At 42.4% G+C, this 24,660-nt stretch overlaps 1 protein-coding gene across 1 annotated transcript in view; it reads left to right on the forward strand.

Moving 5' to 3' along the window:
- SUCO (SUN domain containing ossification factor) overlaps positions 1–24,660 on the forward strand; it is a 1,178,094-nt gene that overhangs the window by 686,295 nt on the left and 467,139 nt on the right. The window contains exon 13 of the mRNA XM_044086746.1: positions 7,704–8,867. Within this exon, the coding sequence (XP_043942681.1) occupies positions 7,704–8,867 (1,164 nt within the window). The remainder of the gene's footprint in view (positions 1–7,703; positions 8,868–24,660) is intronic.

Below are 24,660 nucleotides of genomic sequence, written 5' to 3' on the forward strand. Positions count from 1 at the left end.
GCTCGTTACAAAAGGTCAGTACAACTAACACAAGGGAAGCTGCAGCTCGTTATAAAAGGGCGCAGTACAACTAACATACTGGAAGCTGCAGCTCATTACAGAAGGGCAGTACAACTAACACAAGGGAAGCTGCAGCTCGTTATAAAAGGACAGTGCAACTAACACAAGGAAAGCTGCAGCTCATTACAAAGGGGCAGTACAACTAACATACGGGAAGCTGCAGCTAGTTACAAAAGGGCAGTACAACTATCATACGGGAAGCTGCAGCTCGTTGCAGAAGGGCGCGGTACAACTAACATATGGGAAGCTGCAGCTCGTTACAAAAGGGAGGTACAACTAGCATACGGGAAGCTGCAGCTCGTTATAAAAGGGCAGTACAACTAACATACGGGAAGCTGCAGCTCGTTACAAAAGGGCAGTACAACTAACATACGGGAAGCTGCAGCTCGTTACAAAAGGTCAGTACAACTAACACAAGGGAAGCTGCAGCTCGTTACAAAAGGTCAGTACAACTAACAAGGGAAGCTGCAGCTCGTTATAAAAGGGCGCAGTACAACTAACATACTGGAAGCTGCAGCTCGTTACAGAAGGGCAGTACAACTAACACAAGGGAAGCTGCAGCTCATTATAAAAGGACAGTGCAACTAACACAAGGAAAGCTGCAGCTCATTACAAAGGGGCAGTACAACTAACATACGGGAAGCTGCAGCTAGTTACAAAAGGGCAGTACAACTATCATACGGGAAGCTGCAGCTCGTTGCAGAAGGGCGCGGTACAACTAACATATGGGAAGCTGCAGCTCGTTACAAAAGGGAGGTACAACTAGCATACGGGAAGCTGCAGCTCGTTACAAAAGGGCAGTGCAACTAACACAAGGGAAGCTGCAGCTAGTTACATAAGGGCAGTACAACTAACATACGGGAAGGTGCAGCTCGTTACAAAAGGGAGGTACAACTAACATACGGGAAGCTGCAGCTCATTACAAAAGGGCAGTGCAACTAACATACGGGAAGCTGCAGCTCGTTACAAAAGGTCAGTACAACTAACACAAGGGAAGCTGCAGCTCGTTACAAAAGGGCAGTACAACTAACACAAGGGAAGCTGCAGCTCGTTACAAAAGGGCAGTACAACTAACATACGGGAAGGTGCAGCTCGTTACAAAAGGTCAGTACAACTAACACAAGGGAAGCTGCAGCTCGTTACAAAAGGGCAGTACAACTAACATACGGGAAGCTGCAGCTAGTTACAAAAGGTCAGTACAACTAACACAAGGGAAGCTGCAGCTCGTTACAAAATGGCAGTACAACTAACATACGGGAAGCTGCAGCTCGTTACAAAAGGGCAGTACAACTAACATACGGGAAGCTGCAGCTCTTTACAAAAGGGCAGTGCAACTAACACAAGGGAAGCTGCAGCTCATTATAAAAGGGCAGTGCAACTAACATACGGGAAGCTGCAGCTCGTTACAAAAGGGAGGTACAACTAACATACGGGAAGCTGCAGCTCGTTACAAAAGGTCAGTACAACTAACATACGGGAAGCTGCAGCTCGTTACAAAAGGGCAGTACAACTAACATACGGGAAGGTGCAGCTCGTTACAAAAGGTCAGTACAACTAACACAAGGGAAGCTGCAGCTCGTTACAAAAGGGCAGTACAACTAACATACGGGAAGCTGCAGCTAGTTACAAAAGGTCAGTACAACTAACACAAGGGAAGCTGCAGCTCGTTACAAAAGGGCAGTACAACTAACATACGGGAAGCTGCAGCTCGTTACAAAAGGGCAGTACAACTAACATACGGGAAGCTGCAGCTCCTTACAAAAGGGCAGTGCAACTAACATACGGGAAGGTGCAGCTCGTTACAAAAGGTCAGTACAACTAACACAAGGGAAGCTGCAGCTCGTTACAAAAGGGCAGTACAACTAACATACGGGAAGCTGCAGCTCGTTACAAAAGGTCAGTACAACTAACACAAGGGAAGCTGCAGCTCGTTACAAAAGGTCAGTACAACTAACATACGGGAAGCTGCAGCTCGTTACAAAAGGTCAGTACAACTAACATACGGGAAGCTGCAGCTCCTTACAAAAGGGCAGTACAACTAACACAAGGGAAGCTGCAGCTCATTATAAAAGGGCAGTACAACTAACATACAGGAAGCTGCAGCTCCTTACAAAAGGGCAGTACAACTAACACAAGGGAAGCTGCAGCTCATTATAAAAGGGCAGTACAACTAACATACAGGAAGCTGCAGCTCCTTACAGAAGGGCAGTACAACTAACACAAGGGAAGCTGCTTGCTCTTGCAGATGCTGATCAGCATGTTTTTATTAAAGCTACATCAACTCTGACAAAGTTCTAGGACTGTTCGACAATGGCAGTAGATTTGGAACCATCTTTAGGTGTCGTATTTGGAAAGACCCAAACTTTTGACTCCTTACCTCATTGAGTATATAGAGCTTTAAAAGAGGAGAAGTATAATTCTTAAGTAAATCGATGGATTACATCATGGCTGATGGTAGAACACAGTTGTAACACACAATGAAGTATCAGATTGTTTGCCTGTGACAGCAGGAGTTCACCATGGGCTCTGTTCGTGGCTCATTTAATAGTGTATTTGCTGCTATTCTTAAAACGAATAAAGATTGGCTGAGTTAGTCTGCTGAAGATTGCAAACTAGTGATGAGCTCTACAAAATTACCAACTTGTGTATCAAAGATATTCTGATAAGGTCTTGAACACCTTCTGGACCTCCGTTTAGCATTGATGCATGCAAAGTTGTGTATTTTGGCAGGCTCTATAGCTTGGTGATTTATACATAACTCAGTGTATACTGGAGTAAACTACCAGTCCATGTAAGAAAGATGAGAACTTAAGGGGGGTATTGACATTTGGGCAGTTGAGCTTGTTTGAGCCATGCTTGAAGGGTTAAAGGCATGAACAGTAACAGAATTTATAAACTGATTGGGTGATGTCAGAGAGGTTACTGCATAACATTAAAACAAAAAGCGAATGAGACCCTGGACAGTTGTTTCATTTTGTTGAGATTGATGGCTGGATCAAAAGTCCATGGAATTGAAAAGGAATCTTCTTAAATCCTTACAAGTATCTTAACTACCCAGCAGTGCCTCGCCTTCATTGAAATTGTCCATCTCCTAACTAACCTCACTTCGGGTGAGCAGCACCTGTCCATTATACTTATTGCACTCAGCTTACTAATGCACACCAAGCATAATGTTCTTGTCAATCCAAAAAAGGATATAAGAGCACATTCTTTGTTGTTGGCACCCGGAAGTAATTAGAAGCAAATATTTTACAATGTGTATGCTTCAATTTTACTTTATCTTGTATGTAAGTGCATCACTATCTGTTTAAATAGGTTATTAGTGACTTGTGTATTGCCTCCAGTGTTAATTTTGTTTAAATGCATTTTCTCTGTATTTTATAGAGGATACCTAATATGGTGGCTATTCTCACCTTCTACCTGTAACATACAGCATCTTTTTTTGCAGATGAGTCATACTTGCACAAACTGCTTAAAATGTACAGATTGCGTATACATTTTTTTCTCTAAAAAAATTATATTTGAGTAAGAAGCAAGATGTTCTAAGTGTTTCACTGTTGCAGTCATCACACTTGGGTCGGCCGGCCCGAATACCAGAGACTTAGTATTTCTCCGTCGGTTGCTGTTGCATGAGGACTGACGTCAGGTCGTCAGTAGTGTAAGTAAAGCAGCCAATGCCTTTACATCAGTCTTTTGTGCTGTGGATCCCGAAGCAGAAGCGGTTTGCACGAGTGCCAGTCTGCAGCTACCTGAGTTTTCGTCTACCGAATTGAAGTTGAAGTCTTCTAAAGCGAAGTACCCCATTGGGGATCCTTTTTACTAGCACTAACCAATGTCAGAAAAAATTAATAATTGTCTCGCCTATGGAAAACAAATATTACACCGAGACTTCCACTCTCACTGTGTCGCTTGTTTAGGCCCAGACCATGATGTCCCTCACTGTCGCTTCTGTGCTTTGTTCAACGCCAGAAATATCCGTTGTTGGGCCCTTATTGTAGCCAGATATTTTCGCATACAGTCCTAGAATTCGGATATGGCTTCAGTAATCCATCCAACAGCAGATCTTCCAAAAAAACGTAAAGATAAAGACAGAGACAGACCGCACAGGTCTAAACCTACCAATGACTCTTCCGTTAAGCTAGTAGTCAGTTCTCCGGTCCTCAGTGAGGCACTTTCGTAGCCCCTGATGCCCACTTCTGTGGATTCGTAAGCCGCTACCAAGACCTTTCAGAGTCCGGTATGCCGCAAAACTCTTCTTCAACTAAGGATCCTGCAGCCTTCTCAACCTTGGATGGGTCCGGAGCCACTGAGCAGGCACCGGCTTCCAAGGAAGTTTTTCGCACTACCGAATCTCGACACAAACCGTCTTTCGCGACAGCCATTTATTCTAAAACTACCGAGTTTCTTAAACACCGGGTACGAACTACACCCAAGAAACCGACTCACTCTCAGGCGCCTGCTACCTTGCCTCAGTCTCAGATGCTTAAAATGATGGAAGACCTTATCATGCTGATCAGGGGAAGCCAAGCTACCCCCTCCAAAAGGAAAAGAGATCTGTCCTCTGTAGATTTGTCTCAACAAGAGTCAGATTAATCTGATGCAACCCCTCTCCACTTATGAGGATTCTGATGAAGAGGATTCCATTCCTTTAGCCTCTCTCCCAGAGGAGTTTTCCTTTGGGGAACCCTCCATACCTTAAGGAGGGAGCATTTCCAATGGGAGAGTTGGGACTACCCTCAGTCTAAAAAGAGACTTCCTAGGTCTTCCACGGCAGACTTTTGGCCATCCCCCCAGTCCTGGAAGTTGTGAAGGATGTGTACCTCGAATCCAGCTTGACTCCTGACGCCCTTCCTCCAGCTTCCAGGAAAACCAGGCGGGTACTATTGGAGTCCCTGACTCTCACAAATATCTTTTTAAGAATCCTACAGGTGACCCTGAGGTCATTTATCAAGGTCCAAAAGGAATTAAAGCAACCTTTACTAAGAATCCCATCCCCTCAGACAGGGATTGCTGAGCATTGGACAGATGGGGTAAGAAAGTATACACCTCAGCTACTCTTGCTATCAGGGCACTAAATTGTCAGTCCCATTTGCTGAAATTTCAGCAGCATACGTTGGAACTCCTTAAACAAAAAATGTCTTCCTTTCCTGCTTGGGCAGTTTCTAAAGATTTACAAGAGTTATTGCATTCTGCAACTCAAGTAACTAAACACACCTTGCACTGTGGTTTTGACACCCTAGAAGCTTCTTGCAGGGCAGCAGTCACTGGATCTGTTATTCGAAGGCATGCATGGCTTAAGGAACATCCCCTGCCAGATCATGTCAAATCTAAATTGTTGGATGCCCCCTTGCACAAAGATAACTTATTTGGCACTAAGGCAGAATAGGTCTTAAAAAGATGGAAGGAAAAGCAAAATCCATGCAAACAGTTAAGGATTTCTTGCAGGTTCAGCCCCCTAGTTTCAGCAGGCATTGTCCCTCCAAACACTGGTCCTTTACTGCTCCCAGTAATTCAGTCTGCATAGTAGTAGTAGAAGTATTAGGGTTCCCAGCTACTCCCTGAAAGTTGATAGATCCATTAGTTTTGACTGTTTTCCATACGATTAATATGCTGTATCAACTCCTGGGTTCTGTTACTCTCAACTACAGACTGTATGAGAGCTTCAGAACTGGAAAGTACTGAATGCTGTGAGAGATTCATAAGAATTTGGCTACTAGAGCCTAGTTCAACCTCCTCAGAATTATCCATGTAGCCTGCTTGGAAAATAAATACACCGCAAAGACACCGACTGAAGGAAAACTTAATTAGAAGAGAAATACAAAAACATCCCAACAAAACTTCTAGGCTACTTAAAAAAATAAATAAGGACACTGGAGACCAAGCTCGTGTTGAGCACTTTCGTCCATTTATTAATATCAGGACTTCATCAGACCTACAGTGAAAACTGATAAAGTAAGGCATTAAATACAGTCAAAACAAATAAAAGTTAATAAGTATGACAACAATGCAGTTTCAGATACCCAATCAGGTAAAGCCGTAAAGTTGTAAACCGCAACAATCAATCACCTGCAAGAGGCTAGACTTGCTTAAACATACCAGCGCACAGCACATTTAAACCAGGGGCGGCTTCTGCATTCAAAAAAGCTGCCATTTTAATTCTCCAAATTCCAAATAAGCATCACAATCAAAGAAATTGTCCACTTGTTCCAACACAAAAAAACAGAATTTGGAGAAGGCAGGGCATTCCAAACTATGCTTTCCCAAAGCATTGGGCATAACTATGGCCCTAAAAAAACAACTGGAAGCCCACAACAGACCAGGCCCTAACTCCAACCAGCCAGGAACAGCACCATGTGGCCAGTGCAACTGCTGCCAGTGCATTTTAACAGGCAGCCACACCACGGTGGCCACCAGACACACTACCCGTTTAGAGCTTACAACAGCTACCACTGCAACACCACCAATGTGGTCTACTTAGCAAAATGCTCCCACTGTGAAGCATTATATGTAGGAATGACCACCAGGAGACTCTCAGACAGAGTCAGAGAACACTACCAAGCTATAAGAAGAGGGAACCCAAACAATGCCCTAGCTAGACACACAGCCACATGTAAAACCCCACCTAACTTCAATTTCCTAGTACTAGAACAAGTTACCACTTTCAGTGCTGATTCCAGTACCCCCCTGGAGGTGAGGGATTTAAAATGGCAAATTGAGCTTAAGGCAGACCAAACCCCAGGACTTAATGGCAGTCGTAACATTAAATGCATGTTAAAATGGATTAGCTAACTGAAATCCCACACGCACGTCATTATTCCTAGCCACATACACATAATTATTCCTAGTCTCGCAAGCACTTAAAATCTATTCGGACTATAAATAGCAAATACAGTGTCTTCTGTATCACATTTCTGAAGAAGTTCAAAGGAGTTACCTAATAAACTAGTGAACAAAAGCGCTTAAATGATGCCCTAATCTCAGTGTGTATTTTCCACAGATTCACCAGGTGTATATATATATATATATATATATATATATATATCTGGATATATAGATGTGTGTGTATAGAGAGAGAGAGCTAGGTGTGTGTGGTTGCCATATCTGTCTGTCAGTATGGTAGTAGACTTAAGATCTATACTGGTTCCTGGCAGGGAAAGCTACTACTTGTGTCAGTGAGTCGGAGCACATAAGAGGTGCGGAAGTCCTTATATTATTATATACTGTTTCATTGACCTCTCCTTGCAGATTTAAGGTTAGGGTAATTAGTTTGCTGACCTGTACTTTATGCATTTTGTTAACATGCACTGCAGTAAACTTCCTGTACTGGTGTTTGTAGGTTTGGTGCACTGTCGGGGTGTGGATGCAACCCTAGGTGGCAAAGCACTGTGCAGGCTGACATCTGGTATTGCCTTTGTATTGAGTGCTGTTGTGTCTTATGTTCGTATCGAGTGCTGTTGTGTCTTATGTTCGTATTAGTATTGTAATGGTCTCTTCTGTTAGGAAGGAGCAGTGCAGTCTCAACACTGTAGAGCTCCTCTCTGGGCAACATGTACCGAGTCACATTTGTGTTGTCATATTTGTGTGTCTTTTCTGTAGCTTCAAAGTTGTGTTCTGCTGATTCTAACTTTCCATTTGTTTCTTAGGCTGCAGAGTGTAGAAGCAACACTGCCAAGTGCACCTCCATTTGCTTTACCAACTGCATCTTCTGTTCCTGCTGAAGCTCCAATTGTCCAGTTAGTAGAAGATGAAGAGGAGGACAGCAGTGTGCTTTCAACAGTGACATTAATAGATCAGGAGGAAGAGGATGAGAAATCTGCGTTGCATTACACAGAAAGCCAAATATACTGTAATGAAATGAGCATTTCTTGTGTAGCCAGCTTTTTGGAGTATGTGTACAAGTGGTGCTCCGCTGAAGAGGCCTTCCACCGGCAGTGGAGTAAAACTATAGCAAATATAAAACACCAACTAACTTTGGTCACTGTACAGCCACCTCTTCCAGAGTTGGAACAGACTGTCTCCATCAGAATCTCCCAAGAAGACATTCTGCCTGCTGTTACAGAATCCTTCCTGGATGAGAAGGTCCCTGATGCATCAAGTGACATTCAGTCAGCTGAGCTGCCAGACACTGTGAAAAACCAGTCAGCTGAGCTCCTTGAGTTGGAACCGAGCCAGACATCACAAGTATGCCAATCTGCTGTACTTGATACCACCTCCACAGCTGCATTACCTGAAGCTACCAGCAAACTGATAGAAGAGAGCCTTGTTGACACTGCCGAACTAGAGACTTCTATGGACACGTACAGTGAGGCTGCACAGGGCAGTGCTACTGTTGTTGTAGAGGAGGGTTCTGAACTTCTGGAGACTGTCACAAGAAGTGAAACAGTGATTGCATCCAAGGGTCCCATTGCTTTGCAGACAGCAGATAAGGTCAAGGACTTTGTGACGTTAGTTGAGTTGGCAAGTACTGTATCCAGTGGAGAGGCTGTTGAAAAAGACAAGGCTGTACTGGAACTGCAGGAGCCCGAGACACAGACACAGCCGATGGATACTTTGATCCAATCACTTGTAGTGGAGCTGCAGGAAGAGGAGGAGCAAGCAGCTGATGAGCTCGCTAGTGTATTGCAGAGGACAGCCACAGACTTTTACGCTGAATCCCAAAATGCATCCGAACTAGTGAACTCTAATGGGAACCAAGTGCATGGCTCCAATCAGAAGGAGTCTGTATTTATGAGGTTAAATAACCGCATCAAAGCTCTTGAAATGAACATGTCTCTTAGTAGCCGCTATCTGGAAGAACTAAGTCAGAGGTGAGAAATCTGAAATTGCTTAAAACAGTATAAACCTTTTAATAAGGGTTAATGATTTGCTTAGGCATGCTAACTTGTCCAATTATGTACTCCTTTTGTTTGCAAATAACACATTTAATGGTAAGTTGGGCGTTTGTGTGGCAGTTATTTTATCCGGTTGCACTATGGAACTTGAAAGTATTTTTATAATGCCATTTCTTTTACTTATTGACATGTTCTTTAGCGTCTTAGGTTCATAGGGAAGTAAGCAATCAGTTTGCAGACTATAACTAAGCCAATAGCCTATATGCAGAAGTTTCTTCCGGCTTCCTTGAGGGTAATTTAAGACAGACTAGTGGCGAATTTGATATTGCCTGTCCAGTTTTCTAACTTTACCTTTCAAGGTGGTAAGGGTGCTACTCTGACATATAGTGGAATTTTATTCCAGTGGGGGGGGGGGGGGGTATGTTGGAATATAAATCTGTAATACAAGCTTGTTTTTATTTGTTGATGAGGGTTTAGTTCTTTTAACAAGGTATTTGAGGAACCATTTGTTCTACAAAGGAGTAGGTCAGAGAGGGTCAGAGCTTTAATAGTCTGATAGGCTAGGCACTCAGAGGAATCTTAAAGAAGCAAAACAGAGAAAGGCTGCCAGCCTGTCTTGATAACTAAAATTGTTGAGGATGCATGTTTTTAGTCAGAATCCCTGATTCCTCTCAAACTGAGTGGTATAGTTAGACAAATACATGCTAAAGGTGGCGTTCTGTTCATCAGTGGGCCTGGTGAGGTGCGAGTAAAGGAGAATGAAGACTACTTTCGATCTAGACACGATGACTTTGGAAATTAGTTGAGCCAGATAAAAGGCTTTGTGAACTACTCTGGAGACATTGTTAAAAAATAATTACTTATCAACAGGAGTGCCTAGATGCCCTATAACAGTTGCATATTGGAGGGTTGCATCACCTTTATGGTACAGAAAAATGTTTTGTTTACCAAAACTGACTTAATGCTACGTTATTTTGCATCATTGTTCATGCCTCAGGTTTTAACATGGTCTAACACAAGTTGGGAGCAGCTGTCTGTGAAGGACTGAATAACACTGTCCAGTTCAGTATTTAGCAGTTTTCGATGACCCAAAGCTGGGAATATTGGCCTTGGAGGTCTGAGTACGATGCAAAGTAGGAGAGGGGTTAACAGTGATCCAGAGATGCGACTCTGGGAACTTTGTCTTTCAGACGTGGCACCTATGACTCTTAAAATGTGTTCTTTCAGACAACCAGTTAGCTGCCGACCTCAGAAGGTAGGGATTTATATTCAGATTTCCAAGTCTGCTTTCAGAGTCTGCATGGAGAATAGTTTCAAAGCCCACTGCTTTTGTGACTTTCACAAAGAAATTGAGGTTAATAAGGCAAGACCTTCCTTTGACAAAGACAAATTGAGAGGAAATGCCAGGCTTAAAAGATTTTGGATGTCTGTGTTCCATTCTTACTAATGCTTAATAACTCTGCCCCTGTCCCAACCCTAAGCTTCACCTTCAAAAAATCCTTTCTGTAACACTACCACAGACTCCTTAATAAAGACAAAAAAAATACTGAAATGAAAATAAAACTGTTACTCACCGAAAAGTAAAAATTCTGTGAAAGTAAAGTGGCTTAATGTTTGATGTAGTTAACAGACTGAGTAAGCTGTACTCTAACACTGAAAGCATGTGCAGTTGCAGATCAGAAAGTCATGTTGCTGGCATTCTGCTAAATATATGAATAGAAAGAAGTGTCTTTTTTTTTTTAAAGAAATTTTGTTATATATACAGTATGTAGTATGAGTTGCAGTGTTTTTCGTACAAGGAACATGCAGTAGCTAACAGAATATAAGCAGTACTTGGGTACTTCGTACTATGAGGATGTGCACAGATGCAGGCCAGAAAGCTGCAAAACTGGCTGTCTTGATGGTGCTGAGGCAGAGTTTCTTATTGTACCACCTATGTCCTGAGTTCAAGAATGGACTTCAGCCATTGGTGTAAGGTTGACTGGTGAGGATAGTATAAAGTGGCCCACTTTACTATGCCAGGATGCGAGTTGGGTGATCTTGATACCTGGGCAACCTTTGGTGGAGACCAGAAGCTGTGCTGGTCATCTGAGGGGTAAAACATCATTGTGGGGATAAAACAGCGAAAGTCCACACTATAATAATCCACAAAAAGTAACGTCCGCTGTACTGTGTGCTAGAATCCACTAACGCAACTGAATAATCCAAAAATGAATTTTATTAACCACAATTTTGTAAAAATAACAAACCGTTAAGCGTTTTCATCTAATTCAATAGACTTCATCAGAATTGAAATGTTTGGTCTTGCTCTGAATAGTGACTGACTGCTGCCACTTAATTTTCAGTGATCCATCACTGGACTCGCAGCATGAGATGCTGCAGGAAGTGCAGGGACCTCTTGTAATGATGGCACAAAAAAGCCAGAGTCCAGAAATGTATTTCATGTTAAATCAAGACTGTGAATCCTTGTGATGCAGTACACTGACACAGGATATCTTGGTGATATTTCATGTTAAATCGAGGCTCTGAATCGTTGTGATACAGTGCACTGACACAGGATGTCTTGGTGATATTTCATGTTAAATCAAGGCTCTGAATCCTTGTGATGCAGTACACTGACGCAAGATGTCTTGGTGATATTTCATGTTAAGTCAAGGCTCTGAATCCTCGTGATGCAATACGCTGACACAGGATATCTTAATATTTCATGTTAAGTCAAGGCTCTGAATCCTTGTAATGCAGTACACTGACACAGGATGTCTTGGTGATATTTCATGTTAAATCAAGGCTCTGAATCCTTGTGATGCAGTACACTGACACAGGATGTCTTGGTGATATTTCATGTTAAATCAAGGCTTTGAGTCCTTGTGATGCAGTATTCTGACACAGGATGTCTTAATGATATTTTATTAAAATCAACTGTCTGAATCTGAGATGCAGTACTCTGACACAGGTTGTCTTGGTGATATTTCATGTTAAATCAAGGCTCTGAATCCAGTACACTGACACATGATGTGTTGGTGATATTTCATGTTAAAATAAGGCTCTGAACCTTGTGATGCAGTACACTAATACAGGATGTCTTGGTGCTATTTCAGGTTAAATCAAGGCTCTGAATCTTTGTGATGCAGTACACTGACACAGGATTTCTTAATGATATTTATTGTTAAAAATCAAGGCTCTGAGTCCTTGTGATGCAGTAAACTGACACAGGATGTCTTGGTGATATTTCATGTTGAATCAAGGCTCTGAATCGTTGATGCAGTACGCTGACACAGGATGTCTTAGTGATATGTCATGTTAAATCAAGGCTTTAAATCCATCCTTGTGATGCAGTACACTGACATAGAATGTCTTAGTGATATTTCATGTTAAATCAAGGCTCTGAATCGTTGATGCAGTACGCTGACACAGGATGTCTTAGTGATATGTCATGTTAAATCAAGGCTTTAAATCCATCCTTGTGATGCAGTACACTGACATAGAATGTCTTAGTGATATTTCATGTTAAATCAAGGCTCTGAATCCTTGTGATGCAGTACACTGACACAGGATGTCTTAGTGATATTTCATGTTAAATCAAGGCTTTAAATCCATCCTTGTGATGCAGTACACTGACATAGAATGTCTTAGTGATATTTCATGTTAAATCAAGGCTCTGAATCCTTGTGATGCAGTACACTGACACAGGATGTCTTAGTGATATTTCATGTTAAATCAAGGCTCTGAATCCTTGTGCTGCAGTACGCTGACACAGGATATCTTGGTGATATTTCATGTTAAGGCAAGGCTCTGAATCCAGTGCACTGACGCAATGTGTTGGTGATATTTCATGTTAAATCAAGGCTCCGAATCCTCGTGATGCAGTACACTAACACACAGTGTCCTAGTGATGATAATGACATGTTTTAGCTTCACTATTACCTGTCGATTATACAAAAAACAGTTAGTTGCAGAACTTTGTAGCTTGTTCACTGCTGGATACTCATTGCAAGCAAACTATCTATGTGCTTCAAAGACTTGCAGTAGCACACAGACTAGTAGTTTATTTTGATTGTTTAAGGCTTTGATGCTTGTTTTTTCTTTCATAAAGTGTCTTCCTATTTCCTGAAAGAATTGGTTGACCATTTTGGTACCTTATGTATTGTATTCTGTCATTGTGGATCTTCTGCTTGGATCAAAAGCATCTGGTTTTGTACTTTATGCTGTCAGGCTCAGCTCCTTAACTCCTTTGGAAGTTTCCACAGGTTGTTTGTCCTGCTTCATGCGATTCCTATAGACTGTCAGTTTCAAGCTGACATTTTCTGTAGTTCCAATAGTCACTTCCTGATGTTTTTTAATTAGTTGTGTAATTGATTGTTGTATGTGAACTTTGTTTTATTTTTGTGATGTTAATATACTTCTTAAGCAGAATAGTAAAGTTGAAGGTATTAGCCTCTGAAACTTAACTTGGAGCAGGTAAAATTGGAACCAGGTCCACCTTTTCCATCCACTGCTTCATTTAAGATTCCTACAAGAAATAGCTGAGTAAAGCCAGGAAATGTCCAGGTAAAGACTGGAATTGGTATGCTTTGACCTGACAAAGGTGGGACCAGTGTTGGTTCCCTTCAGCATGCCTGAGACCTCTCTCTATTTTTGGACTACCAGTAAGGCTCTTATAAACATGATGAGGGGCATGAAGATTCTGGAAGGACAGTCTCATAACCCAGAGACTGCCCATGCTCTGGAATAGACTTCCCATACACGTCAAGCAGAGCACCTCACTGGCCCTTTTCAAGAGAATTCTTGATGAGTGGATGGGGAATAGAAAGTTCACCCCGGGGATCGTAATCACTCCAGTGGCTGTACTTGATAGAGGCACTGGGAACTAACGGTAGCATGATGCCAGGGCACTTCTATGGGCTGGGCTAGTAAAGGCTCCAGGGCTGTTGGATTAATATACACCTATGAAACTCTGAGTACGTATGTGGGACAGCTGTTCATATTTTGTGCACCTAATGGGGAAGGACATCTGTTTTGTCTTTAAATGTAATTGCCTAATATGTGGAGCTTTACTCCCTGGGTCTCTCAGAACTTCCCAGTGCACAGAAAAATAAATAAATCTCTACAGCTTCCTTGCCATCCTCAGATCTACCAGTGTCTCTGTCCCCACACTGAGAACAGCCCCAGCTTCATTTGTCTTACCATATTGCAAGCAATCCTGCTTTCTGTTGTACCACTGTCAGTGTTTCTTTCTTCTACTAAATCATAATATATTGGAATAGTTAGCATTGTAACAAAAAGTAAAGGGGCATTGCATGACTGACTTAAAGTAAAATAAACATGTATACTTGTACTGAACAGCATGTGCCACCCTGACTTGCTTCCTCTTTTTGAGACTTTTATTGCAAATCTGCAATGATGCACATTGTGTCATGATGAGGAGAAAAAGTTCTATTAAACTTGTTAGCTTAGCTGCAGTCTCTCCATGAATGAGTATCAGACGGTGTAAACATATAAAGCTTGCAGTTGTCGCAGTCCTTCCCCATGACTTGGCTGTCTCTAACATGATGTGCAACAGCTTTCATCAGAGGCTTAACTAAGCGTATGACCTGTAATTGTTTCTTTGGGGAAACCTTAAAAAGGATTAAAGAAATCAGACATTGTCACAGGCATTAGCATTTTACCCTAAGTATCTCCCAGAATTAGAGTCACTTGAGGTCTAGGAACTGCTCTTTCATTTGCACCTAAAATTTGCATTACTGGACAGGTTGGATAGAGGGTTTATACATCTGTCGGCTTAGCAGTAAGAGGAGTTCTGTAACTGTTGCAACAGTTTGTTTGCTATGCTGCAGCAGGTGTTGCATGATTTCAGCTTCCTTTCAGTCAGGCGACACCTAAACTAATGGTTTCTGTCACTAAAACAGGACATCGACATGGCTGAGTGCACATGTGGTTCATATGACACTGAGCAGTTGCTACAGCGGTTTCCATACTGTCACATGCTTAGTTGCATAGCCTTCCTCTGAGAAGACTGCTTAAAGCAGAGGTACTAGATCGTGGGTCATCTGTCCAAGTCTTGTGTAGAAACCTTTTCCAGGGGGATTTTGGGGATTTGGATCCTTCTGGTCTGTATTTCTCATTTGTAGGGAATTACCCTGACCTAACATTGAGAATGTGCTTTAATGACTTCACAATTAGTTTCACCATCTGTTTGTTTTCCATTGCAGACTAAAAAAGTTACCTGTGTTTATTGCATTAAGCAAAAAGAGCTTTCAAATGCTCTTGTGGAGAGATCGTATAGTGGCAAAGGTGTTTTCCTCAGAAATGCAAGGTACACGGTTTGAGTGCCATAGAGACCAGTGACTTAATGTGGCCCTTTAACAGTATCAGAACACCTGGCCTGACCAGTTCCATATTTCCACAGCAACAGCTTTAGAAGACTAAAAAATTCAAGAGGTAGGCCTCTGTCACACCTTTCTAAAGGGTAGAGGAAATCCAGATAATACGTGGTCTGCAGCTGGAGCTTGCGATTAAATTCATTCTTGACTAGCAAGAGCTTAAGCTGTCCCACGTCTTTTACTCTAGCAGATAACAAGGGCCCTCAAGGAGGCTTATGCCTTGATGTTCATTGTATTGATCACTGCTTCAATAGCCTGCACTATATGGGTTATATTTAGCCAACAGCTAACCAGCTTCCAATGCTTCAGGAGACCTTCCACACACCCAAACTGTCAGTCAGTTCAAGCTCGACTAAAAGGCAAGTTTGGGTGACAAGCCCTTCAGAGCTCTACTGCTGCCAAAGAGTGCACTCCTCTGAGGCTTTTGAGGATCAGTGGTCATCTTGTGCTGTGTACCTTTACTGGGTAGCCAAGTTCCATTTAAGGAAAAAGCCATCTGTTTAATATTTTCTTTTATTAATACTTTCTCTTCAGGAAAGTTATTTTAAAGGTAGGAGTGTGTGTTTTAACAGACTGCCACAAGACTGTACTGTACTTTTAAACGGTAGTGCATTTCTACTGTCAGTTTAAAAGTTGTTTAACTGAAAACCTTTTTCTTCCTGTGGAAAAATAGTGTAAATTTTACTTTCTGAGGTTTGCAGTTTTTAAGTGTTTTTTACTATGCCTATCTATGAAAAAGTGACTTTAAAAGATTTTTTATCTGCAAGTGCTGCTTGTATTCCTTGGGAAAGGGGCACCATTTTTGTCTTGACCATGGGACAATCTGTCGGTCCTAGCCAAAAAAAAAAAGTTAAACTGCCTTTGCCATCACAGCAGGCTAGCAGTTTGCCTCAGCCATAGGTGGGTGACTTTGCTGTGGCCATTAGTTGCATCTCAGACCACTGATTTTAACCCAGGATGCCTGTGGTGTTGCACCTACAGCCACAGTGGACTGGGGGTTAGCCACGTCTGCAGCTGCTGGGGTCCCATTAATGGGCGCAGGAGAGCCACTCTTCTGTTCTGAAGAGGGAAAAGGAAAGGCTTCCCTGTTTTTCCAGAGTGTTGTGCTTATTCCTGGGGAACCTGCTGCTGCTGCAGTAGCACTGTTGGTCCCAATATTCCTGTCAAGAAACTGAAAACTAAAGACGCATCTACTCAATTTTCCATAGGACTAGTTTACTAGGTCTGGCTGTGAGTTTTGTTCAGGTCATTGATCCTTCTTGTGAAGTAGTTTCTGGTAAAAGAAAGAGGGATGCCTCAGTTCCTTAAAAGATTCAAGATTCTGAGTTTGGACAGGAAGTCGAAGGGGCAGACACGGGGGTTTCCAGAATGTGCCATTGTTTCCAGTGGAAAAACACTGAGGTTTCTCAGTCCTTATGAAAATACTATAAGCTGTTAATGAAGGAATTTCTGGAGCTTACACATGTTTCTGCAGCTCTCAACTTTAGAGGATTGTGTTACTGCCTGAAATTTTCCTGACAGTCAATCAGCTGTCCCTAAAAAGGCAGATAGGATGTCTAAAGCTCCTCAGTCTTTTAAGTTTTTGTACACTCTTCCCAAACCTGATCCAGCAGCTATGGCTTTAGTTAATCCTTCAGCTGCTAAACACTTAATTCCATTCTTACTATTTTTGATAAGGATGGGAAGATTAAATGTGGGGGAAGAGTGTATGAATCTGCAACTTTGATTTTCAAAATTTTGTATTTTAAGTTTGTTTGTCCTGACTACTTTTGAAAGTATGAGTAATGTTTTTGTGTGCAGTTTCTTCTTGTGAAGAAAAATCTGCTTTAAATTTAATTTCATCTGTTGTTCAAGTTACTACTTATGCATGTCTGAGCACATTACTGTGTGCATGACTGAGTTTTTCAAGGGCTATGGCTATTGCTACTGTTTTGAGGAAGTTTGCATGATTGTGTTCTCAGAAGCTACAGGATGGTGACAAAAATAAGATTTGAAATTCTCCTTTAGATAAAGATTTAGTATTTTGGCTGCTGTGCTGCACAGGTGATCAAAAAGTGTGATGAAAGGGGTAAGCTGATACTGAGAGTCTCTATTTTTCAGCCCTCCTTTTACAGTTTTTCCAAGGGATTCTCCATCTCGTCATCCAGTTTTGGTAAGAAAGTAGTCATGAACATCTGATGTGATACTGTCAGTCTTGCCTTTATTCTCACTAATGGGTCGGATACGATCCATTGGATCCGTCTCTGCCATTTCTCAAGCTCGAGGTCTTCAGCAAAGCTCGTGGGCATCCTTTACCCATAATGCAACCCCCTAGCTCCCCCAGATCTCGTTTGCCATGCAGCGAAGAGGTTGTCTAGCAAGCTCTGGGCTAAGTGTTTTGATGTTATTGTTTTATTAGTGTTATAGATATCTAACTTTCTGACAGTTTAAAGATCCTTTGTTGTTGATCTGTCTTGTATATCTTTACCCTTTAATGGTTACTCTTACTTCCTTTACTTTGTTTAGTTGTTGGCATTCAGTTGAGTTATAGGTCATCTAATTAATGTCAAATTAAATTAGAGGACATTCTTATCCCTTTTTCTATCTTTCTCCTCTTTTCTAATTAAAAAAAAAATCTCTTCACTTTCAAATTTTTCTGTCCGTTTAATTTAGAGGACTGTTTCTGAGTGTTTTGAGCCTGTGTTCCATTCCTCTTCCTCTGTTCTTTTCATGTTATAGGCATGTCTGAAAAGCAGGAAGGGAAGCCCCTGGGCTTCAAAAAGTATGAGAAATGTGGGAAAAAGATGCCCCTTAGTGATTTGCACATTTTGTGTATTACTTGGGGCCTCTTCATTTACAGGAGTCATGCTCTGTCTGCCACAGATTTAACCATAGAGCATTGATGGAGCACAAAAATAAGTTCATTCTAAAAGGTGTGATTAAGACCTCCTTTTTTGAGGCTGTATCACCGAATCAGTATCTTCAAAATCTGAAAAATTGTATAAACCGCAAAAACGAGATTCTTCAGAACAGAGACCTTCTTCAGGGCCAAAGCAGAACGCTCCCAAGGTGTCCATTTCAAAGGCAATACCACAGCATATCACTCAAGTCAGATCCAGGGCTGCTTCAGAGCAACAAGAACCCTCAGCTCTGAAGTAGATCTTGACTTCTGAATTTACATATAGGAGCCAATCACCTTCCTTGGAACCAGTCCACTCTCGGCTCCCATCACCTTTTCTAGTAAGATCGAGGTCACCTACCCTCTTTACACGGTCCACCAGGGATCTGTCCGATGAAGATGTGGATAAGGTGGTGGGGACTCTGCTAAACACCGGCCTTAGGCAAATTATTGTTGGATCAGAACCCAAAGGAATTGGATCACAGTCTTCCCCCATCAGCGCTTGCTCCTTCTCCAATCTGTCCTTCAGCTTTGGAGCAGGAAGATTCCAATATCCAGTTTGTGTCTGTATCTGGTCTGGGACCCATAGGCTCCTCGGATCTGGTATCTGACCTGAGTGTTTCCTCTCATTCTGAGCAGGAGACCTCTGGGATCTGACACTCTCTGGTCAGGTCTGTGGAGCTGGTTCGGATCTCTCCGAGTCCGACCCTGCCTCTGGGAGCCTTGGTGTGGGTGAGTTCGGCTCCTACCTTGGCTTTGGAGGCTCTGTCTTCTGCTGTGGAGGTTCAATCAGATCTGACAGCTCGTTTGTCGAATCCGGGGAGTTCAGAGGGGGCAGACTGCCTTTGAAGTTGTGAGGAGGGTTCTGACTACTTCTCAGTCTGACAGTCTCCTTCAGATCTTCCTCCCAATTCTGTGCAGATGTCTTTGCCTTCTCACCTACCCTCTCCAGAGATCAGCAGAAACCCTAGGCCTCAGGATGTCCAGCAGGGGAACTCCCCTCTATTCCGAAAAATTCCCAGAATATCCAGCTGAGGATACCCCCGGAAAAAGACATGCAAGAGAAAGCATCTCGACTCCCCGGAGGAGTTAATCACATCTGATACCGACCTCAAGGAAGGAGAAGGGTCCCCACGGTCACCTCCTGAAGATGTCTATTTTGGAGACATCCTGGAAATTTTAAAGTGGAGAGGAGTCTGTTTACCTGAAGGCCTTTGGGTCTCACCCTTCTACCTCTTGGGTGACTCCTCCTTCCGATGAGCTTATTGAGTTAATCTCTTGGAAGGCTTGGGGGACTCCAGACACCATAGAGCTTACTCCTAGAATGCCAGATAAATATATTACAGCCCCTGAGGACAAGACTTTTTTTTTGACAAAAGGTGTAGTGGTTGATGCCATGGTCGTGGCAGCGGCCACTAAAACAGAGCTTTCCGAGACCAGCTCCTCTATCCATCCTCTGAATAATAAGGATTCAAAGACCATGGATAGGTATGGGAAGCGCATCTTCATCAGCAACCTTTACCTTTACCTTGTGTTCACTGAATTATCTTACCCACTTCATTAGACTGCAGAGGGACCTGTTAAATGAACTGTCAGACTCATCCCCCCAAGGACCTGTAACTGTTGTGGCGGCAGATAGTCAGTGCTCAGCTAGCCACTCTAAATTCAGGCTCATATTGTATGCAGCAGATGAAACAAGTAGGACAGTGGGTTCAGGCATCTCTCTCAGGGAGGCAGACCTGGATGCGACTTTGCGATTTCGTGGAGCCCTTCATATCTTTTTTCATTATCTCCCCCTTTTGATGGCTTTGCTCTTTTTGGGCCTAAAGTAAAAGAAACGCTCACCAGGTGTGAACAAGAAGACAAGACCTTATCTGCTGTTGGAGTGCGTTTTTCCACACCTACTAGACTCCTTCCCAAAGGCCAGAGAGGTAGTGGAAAGATGTGGTTCAGAAAATTACAGCGATCTTTCCAAGACACAGGGTGAAAGTTCCCCTAGAGGCTGAGGGAGAACAATAATGGAAGACGCCGCTCTCTTGGCAGGGGAGCCCCACAAAATCAGGGCTGCAGAGAATCTTTCTTTGGTAGGCCCTTCCAGTGCTCTTGAGGGAGTGCCCGATTGCTCGCCTCTGGAGGCAGTTGGGGGTCGATTGTCTCTGCACCACGAAACCTGGCAAAAGATGACAAATTACAAATAGCTGCAGGACATAATAGCCAGGGGTTATATCATTCTCTTCTCCTTCCTCACTCCTGTAAACATGTATGTTCAGATGTTCCACCCAGTCAAAAGGAACAAGCATTAGAAATCCAAAAGTTGCTAAGAAAGAGTCATCCAAGAAGTCCCCGCAGACCAGAGAGGATGCAGAACTTACTCAAGATTCTTTCTCGTTCCTAATAAAATGGGACTGGAGACCCATTTTTGGAGGTCAGTAAGCTAAACAAATCTGTAAAAACAACCACGTTCCAGATGGTGACACCACATTCGATACTTCCATTCCTGGAAAAAACAATTGTATGTGCACTATAGACCTTCAAGATGCATACTATCATATTCAAATAGAAAGGTGATCCATAACTACCCAGACCAGGCTTCTTCTGCTACAAGCTAGGGACTGTACCTTCAGCTTTGTTCCTCCCCAATTATTACTGTAAACTACGAAAAGTCTGCTCTAGAGCCATGTCAAAGCTTTGTCTTCATAGGAGCAGACAGAAAAACAATTGCACTAGTAGCAAGACTCCCACAAGACAGAGTAGACCATCTCTGCCATTACGTATAGTTGTTAATCAGGAAGACGCGAGCCTTTGTAAAACTGGTTCTTCAGGTTCTGGTGACAATGGCTGAGTCAGTCATACTCGTTCCCCTAGCTCGTTTTCATATGGGAATACTTCACTGGTTACTTTCCAGATCATACTTATTCCCCTAGCTCGTATTCATATGGGAATACTTCACTGGTTACTTTCCACGTCATACTCATTCCCCTAGCTCGTATTCATATGGGAATACTTCAATGGTTACTTTCCACATCATACTCATTCCCCTTGCTCGTAGTCATATGGGAATACTTCAATGGTTACTTTCCACATCATACTCGTTCCCCTAGCTCATTTTCATATGGGAATACTTCAGTGGCTACTTTCCACACAAAGGTCAATCTTGGAACTTCCAATGTCATGCAGAATCATAACCAACTTCTGCAAAAGGGATCTTCAGTGATGGAGTCACTCGACATTAATATCTCAAGGCCATCACTTCATCCCCAAGCCACAGTGACCATCGATGCTTCCCAGATTGGGGGGGGGGGCATTATCTAGGGAAGACAGTCCAAGGTATCTGACAGGAACACTAGGCTCACTTGCACATAAACATCCTTGAGATGAGGGTGGTGCTTTTAGTGTTGGAAGCATTTCAGGACACACTCCCTCTAGGAGCGATAGCAGTCCATCAGACAGTATGTCTGCAGTCTTGTACACAGACAGGGAGGAACCAGATCTTAGCCCTTTCTCAAGAAACTGTGACGGTCTGGCAGTGGGCTACCACCTCCAACCATTTTCTGATAGCAACACACATCCCGAGGAAATCCAGCATGATTGCAGACAAACTGAGCAGAGCCATTTTATGGCTACACGAGTGGTCCCTCAGCCAGAAAGTTACGGAAGAGATATTCTGAAAATGGGGCCAGCTTTGCTGCAGTCTCTTTGCATTACCTGCCAATGCCGAATGCAGCAACTACTTTGCCCTGATCCCCCAAGCAGGGGAGTCACCAAGGGATGTTGTTGTACACAGTTGTCCTCCAGGACCTCTTTATGCCTTTCTTCCAGTTCCTCTAATTCCTAAGTTTCTGCAGAAAGCAAATTTGTTGGTGGCAACAATAATGCTGCTTGTCCCCCTATTGGCCTTGCCAAATCTTGTTTCCTCTTTCTTCGGCCTCACCTTCGGGATGAGCCATGGATTCTGGACCCTGCCCCAGACCATCTGACTCCCCCTTTAGGAACAGCTCATCCCAACCTGGACAATCTCAGACTAACAACTTGGCTGCTAGAGTTCTCCTAATCACCAGGTTTCCGTCCCTTTCCTCTCCAATCAAACATTTTATCTTCCCATAAAACATCTACATGAAAGTTTTACAGAAGTAAATGGAAGAGATTTGTTAAATAGGCCAGTGATAATCAGATAAACCCATTTTCTGCGCTCATGCATTCTATTTTAGAGTTTTTCACAAAACTTTTCCATGAAGGAGCTGCTGCAGTAACTATTAGAGTTCAGTTGGCAGCAATTTCCAATTTCCATGTAGGAAAAAAATGGTTCTGGAATCATGTCACACAGACTTTGTAAAGCATTTTTGAAAGGAACTATGTTAAGACCCCCATATAAAAATCCAATACCCCCTTGGGATCTCAATTACATCTTATCTAACATCGTCTGTCCTCCCTTTGAACCATCAGCTGCATGTGAGTTGAAATACATCTCCTGGAAAACACTCTTTTTAGTGTTTGTTACTTCAGCCAGAAGAGTTTCTGAATTGCAAGCCTTGTCTGCCAAGCCCCCATAACTAGTTTTTCATAAGGACAATGTTTCTTTATGCACCATACCCTCTTTTTTGCCTAAGGTTTTGTCAGAAAGTAGCCTCAACCAGTCTGGTAGAGCTGCCAGTTTTCTTCCCTAACTTCCAAAATAAAGGCGAATATTCTCTGCATCTCCTAGATATTCATAGACATTTGTGTTTCTACTTGCATAGAACTTCTGAAATTAAAAAAATCAGATCAGCTCTTCATCTGTTTTTCTGATATTAAAAAAGGTCAACCAGTCAAAAAAGTAACTTTATCGAAATGGCTTACACTTGCGTATATCTTACATTTATGATTCAAAGAACAGACCCCATCCAAATACTGTTAAAGCTCATTCCACAATGTCCGTAGCCTCGTCTGCAACCTTTCAAGGTAGATTACCATTGGACAGTTTATGTGCTGCAGCTACTTGGGCAAAACCCCATACCTTTATTACTCATTACAAACTGGATTTGGCTTCCAGGAGCAGTCTCTCTTTTGGTTCTATGGTTCTGAAGAATATTCTCCCATGAGCCACCCAAGAGTCAGGTTGCTTGGGATGCGGTCCTATCAATGAGAATAAAGCCGAGATTGATAACATCACATAAAGAAGTTATGTACTTACTATAACGTTCCATGTGTGTTGTCCATCTCAACCTTTATTCTGACAGCCCTCCTCCATACCCCCTGCCTATACTCCAGGGAGACAGAGTAGCACAAATTGGAGACTGCAGTGCCATATAGCCTCAGAACTTGTTTTATTTTATTTATTTGCAGTTTGTTTGCCAGGATGGTCCATTGGGCCAAGACTAACCCGTTTTCAATGGAGTCCTGGAGAGAAAAGCTCCACAATAACAAAAGTTATAATCAAGTAATTATATTACAGTAAATACAGAAGTACAAATAAAATCATAGTATTTAAAGATACAATATGATAACAAAAGTTATAATCAAGTAATTATATTACAGTAAATACAGAAGTACAAATAAAATCATAGTATTTAAAGATACAATATGAAACAAAGTTATAATCAAGTAATTATATTACAGTAAATACAGAAGTACAAATAAAATCATAGTATTTAAAGATACAATATGAAACAAAGTTAAGAAAAATAAGAATTGTAAGTTTTTGCTAGTACTTTACAAGGAAATGAATAGGACTCTGGAGTACATGAGATGTCTGAGGTGTAGAGAGGAGAAGAGGTTATGTGGGATGGGAGCAGGAGCATTCCCAGAGAGATGTTAGGTGCGAGTGAAGTGAGGTCTTGAAGGAAGAGTGACTGGAGAAGGTACGATACTCTCATGTATTTTTGAGTTATATTTACATATGTTTTTGCTATAAGACTAGGGGCAGACAAGATCTGAGTAAGCTAGGGGGTTGCATTATGGATAAAGAAGGATGCCCACAAGCTTTGCTGAAGACCTTGAGCTTGAGAAATGGCCAAGATGGATCCGATGGATCGGATCAGATCCATCAGTGAGAATAAAGGTCGAGATGGATAACACACACAGAACGTTATTGTAAGTGCATAACTTCTTTTCTACCGGCATTTTGTTAAGAAATGGCAAGGGGATTATAGGTTCATAGGTAGGTCTAGGCTATCTGCCCAAAGGCATTTATAAGCCTAGCCAGAATGTGTTGGCTTTTGCCACCCCCTTAGATTAGTTCCCTGTGCCTCTGTCCAGCAGAGCCATTGAAGTGATCCCCGAGGTAAACTTTGTTTCCCATTCACTCGTCAAGGTTTCTCTTGAAGAGTGTTAGTGAGGAGCTCTGCCTAATGTAGATTGGGATCTTGTTCCAAAGCATAGGAAGTCTCTGGGACAGGAATCTATCCCTCCAGCACATCCTAGTTACTGTTGTGGTGAGGTTTAGACCCCTAGAGTGTGTGGCTCAAGGAGATATGGTTTTCTTTAGGTGTGGAGCATGTCCATCAGTTCTGGGCTGGACATGGCCTTGTATGTC

This window comes from Protopterus annectens, chromosome 10.part0, assembly GCF_019279795.1.
Source record: "Protopterus annectens isolate FY-2018-M chromosome 10.part0, PAN1.0, whole genome shotgun sequence".
Classification (NCBI taxonomy): domain Eukaryota; kingdom Metazoa; phylum Chordata; order Ceratodontiformes; family Protopteridae; genus Protopterus; species Protopterus annectens.